The sequence below is a fragment of the Juglans regia genome, unplaced genomic scaffold (genome assembly GCF_001411555.2).
Source record: "Juglans regia cultivar Chandler unplaced genomic scaffold, Walnut 2.0 Scaffold_120, whole genome shotgun sequence".
NCBI classification, from domain to species: Eukaryota; Viridiplantae; Streptophyta; class Magnoliopsida; order Fagales; family Juglandaceae; genus Juglans; species Juglans regia.
In genome coordinates this window covers 1-3984 of record NW_023342402.1, presented here as the reverse complement: position 1 = coordinate 3984, position 3984 = coordinate 1, and the positions used below count along the sequence as shown (strand labels likewise).

General features: G+C 36.6%; 1 protein-coding gene across 1 annotated transcript; it reads left to right on the top strand.

The window, feature by feature from the left end:
* Positions 1-1048: 1048 nt before the first annotated feature.
* Positions 1049-3507, top strand: LOC118345023 (acetyl-CoA carboxylase 1-like). Its single transcript, XM_035686891.1, has 5 exons — positions 1049-1321; positions 2366-2741; positions 2846-3052; positions 3138-3299; positions 3466-3507. The coding sequence occupies exons 1-5, from the start codon at positions 1266-1268 to the stop codon at positions 3505-3507; spliced, it is 843 nt and encodes a 280-aa protein (XP_035542784.1). The 5' UTR covers positions 1049-1265.
* The last annotated feature ends 477 nt before the right edge of the window (positions 3508-3984 follow it).

Sequence of the window (3984 nt, the reverse complement as noted above, 5' to 3'; positions counted from 1 at the left end):
GACTCCTTTTATTGTGGCGGCGTTGACTTCACGTGTTTCTTTCTGACAGGTTTACCAATCATTTTTTTTTTAAAGAATAACTATATACACAGTACTTTTCATGATATTTTTTTATAATATATGATATAAAATGAGAATAATTTTATAAAATAATGTTCTTTTTATATGATATTTTATAATAATACAATTCATTTGAAAATATAACTATAAAATATATTGTAAAAAATATTATATATTTATCATTTTTATTTTTAAAATATTGAAAAGATAAAGAAACTAAAAAACTGTAAAAAAAAAAAAGAAAAAAGAAAATTTGTTTGTATTACAATGATTACATAAGCAAAATACTTAAATATAGGTAGAAAGTTAGATAAAAATAAAATATACATAATTGAATATTTATAGTCATCTATGTTGATACTAATTTTTATAAGAATTCATTTATAAGATATTCTAAAAATACTTTACTATTATTTATTACCTTTTCTATATTTTTTATTATTATTTAATATTCTATAATTACATTTTTATTACTATTAACAAAATATCTCATTATCCAAACCAAACCATAAACTAATCGAAATTTATGGTGTAAAAGAAAGAACAAAAAGAAACGTTTCTTGAATGAGTGGTGTGAAACAATATATAATCAATCGTATCCATTTAATTAAGCTTAAAAATAGACCACAGGATGGTGACTGGTGAGGATGGCAATAGACGAACCCAACTCCCAACTATAACCCAACCCCATCCCAATACTAATATCCTCATTTCCTTACTTTACTAGTCAAATCTCCACCAACCCATTCTTAATTTATTAATCATTCTTGAGCCCGCCCGCCCTCTCTCTCTCTCTCTCTCTCTCTCATGTAATCTATAAGACTACAAAAGAAATTTGTAATGAAGAATAGTCCCTTGATAGAGGCAGATTAAAGCTAGATATTTTGAATGTTGTAGAATATTGCGAATGGTGTATTACTTGAATTGTAATAAAATAGTTTAGTTTTCCCTGTTTAGTAAAATGAAGACAAATTAATTTGAGGGTGAGAGAGCTTGGTGCGTGACTCGTTTAATTAGGAGACGAAGGGTTGGTCGACAACACCACCCAACTCAGTCACGATGACGCCAAACAAACATAAAATTCGTTTATGTTTGGTTTGTGCGCCAGGTGGGATTTAAGAGATATATTCAAAGAGTCGAAGGGAGGAAATGACGCATGTTTTAGTAGATTGTCATCTGGGAAGAGTGACAGAGAGAGTAGGTAGATGGGAACTACTACGGCTAGAGATGAAAGGAGCGTTGTGGCGATGGAAGTGGGCAGGTACCACGTGCAGCTTTCATTAAAGTCGTTAGAACTTAAAAGGACGACAGCCCCTGCCTTCATGCCTTGTCCAAAACCAAACCTACCTCTTCTCTCTTTTTCTATAATTCCTTGTATCACTATTGCATGATCACGATTCGTGTATACACAAAATTCCACACATTCCGGCCCCTTGTTTGTTTATAAACAATAATTCATCCCCAGAAAGAAATTTGAAGCAATTTTGATCCCGGCTCCCTCTATTCCATCTCTTCTTCCACCCCTCCAAGGTGTGTAACCCATTTCTTCTTTGTCTCGTTTAAGAATTGTATGTTTCTGGTTCGGGTATCGGTTTTTTGTATTTTTGTTTTGGGCAGAGAAAGCTAGTTAATTTTAGTTTAGAATTGGTTATGGAAACTTGGGAGGTTGTACTTTTGTGGAAACTTGTTTTGGCGGGGATTTGGGAATCAAATTCTCACCTTTTTGAGGTTTTATGTTGTTAGAAATCCGTGCTTTATCTTTTGCGTGGTGCCCTTTCCGTTGCAATTGGTGTTTTATGCGATAATGCGTACGAGGAACTGTGCTCCTAGGGTGTGTTTGGTTGCTCAGAAGAGGGACTGGATGGTACAATTCATGGACCAATAGACTTTGGAATGAATTTGGGAGTGGATGAAATCTGCAGTATTCCTAGTTTGCTGAAACAGCTATCAGTGGACGGAAGAGTTCCTCATGCCGCAAAATAAGAATTCCTTATCAGTCCAATTATCTGCAACCAAACGCAACCTTAGCTCACTTGTGTAATTCTTTATTTAAATTTTTTTTTTTCCTGTTGAATTCAACGTAATCTATAATATTCTAGTTTGGTATAAATTTGTTCACTCTTGTTTAATTCTCTGGAAGAAATAAGGGGAGTATGGAATGCCTAGTAAGGATTGGTGTGTCTTTTGAAGTTTCTTCAAAATTTATCTGCATTTGTTTGTTGAAGAATACAGCTAGAGAAACTCAATTAGTTTTGTTCAACTTTCAATCACTTGAACTGTTGCTTCTACATCCCTGGCAGGGCAGCGTGTCTGGATTCCAAAGGATATCCACAATGGCTGGTGTTGGGCATGGGAGCGGGTACGTCAATGGGGCAATTTCTATCAGGAGCCCTGCTACAATATCTGAAGTCGATAAATTCTGCTATGCTCTTGGAGGAAAGAAGCCAATCCATAGCATATTGATTGCAAACAATGGAATGGCAGCTGTCAAGTTTATACGTAGTGTTAGGACTTGGGCGTATGAAACATTTGGCACGGAGAAGGGAATTCTGTTGGTGGCCATGGCTACTCCAGAGGACATGAGAATAAATGCAGAACATATTAGAATTGCCGATAAGTTTGTGGAAGTTCCTGGTGGGACAAATAATAATAACTATGCCAATGTACAGCTTATTGTAGAGGTGTGAATCATAAATCCTTGTCTTGGTATTTAAAAATAGTAAAATAATTTATGAACTGATAGTAACCTTTCTTTCCTGATACGTTGTAATTCTTCATTACCCAGACAGCAGAGATAACCCATGTTGATGCGGTTTGGCCGGGTTGGGGCCATGCATCGGAGAACCCTGAGCTGCCAGATGCACTGAATGCAAAGGGAATCATATTTCTCGGGCCTCCAGCTACATCTATGGCAGCACTGGGGGACAAGATTGGTTCATCATTGATTGCTCAAGCGGCAGAAGTGCCCACCCTATCATGGAGTGGCTCTCATGTAAACCTATGCGCTATAAATTGATGCCCTATTATTTATTTGCAAGGTCATTACACATCTAATCTCCAAAATGTTTGTTATCCAGGTGAAAATTCCACCAGAAAGTTGCTTGGTTACAATTCCAGATGAAATATATAGGGAAGCATGTGTTTATACAACAGAGGAAGCGATTGCAAGCTGCCAAGTTGTTGGTTACCCTGCAATGATCAAGGCATCTTGGGGTGGTGGTGGTAAAGGCATAAGAAAGGTTTGCTCCATGCATGTCAATACCGCATTATTCTGACAACATATCTAATTGTAAACCTTCTCTGCATACACAATATGAATCATAAACAAGGCTTGCTGGTACAGAACGACGGACGCGGGTTGTTTGTTTATTGGAGTTGTATTTTGAAAAAAATCATCCGATGCAGAGACCTGCAGTAGATATGGAGACACTGTTTGCCTTCTGTTAGTTACCAAACAATTTGAAATCCTCTGGCTTGCTAACAATGCAATTTCGAACTAAGCTGCTTATCATACAAAGAGTTCAGCTGGATGTTTAAATCATGGGCAGGATGTCTTTGCAATGGTTATTAACAAGCATAGCCTAATATCTAATGAGTTAATCCTGATTAGGTGGAGCACCCTGTTACTGAGTGGATAGCTGAAATCAATCTACCAGCAGCCCAAGTTGCAGTTGGGATGGGTATCCCTCTGTGGCAGATTCCTGGTATGATCTTATTGTATTTTATGGTTTCTTTAAGCTCTTTTTCTTCGCTGTAAACTTTTTGGTTTTTCACCTTCTATGTTTATGTGCTTTAATCAGAGATAAGGCGATTTTATGGAAGGGAATATGGTGGAGGATATGATGCTTGGAGGAAAACATCTACTCTTGCCACTCCATTCGATTTTGATAAGGCAGAATCTACAAGACCAAAAGGTCATTGTGT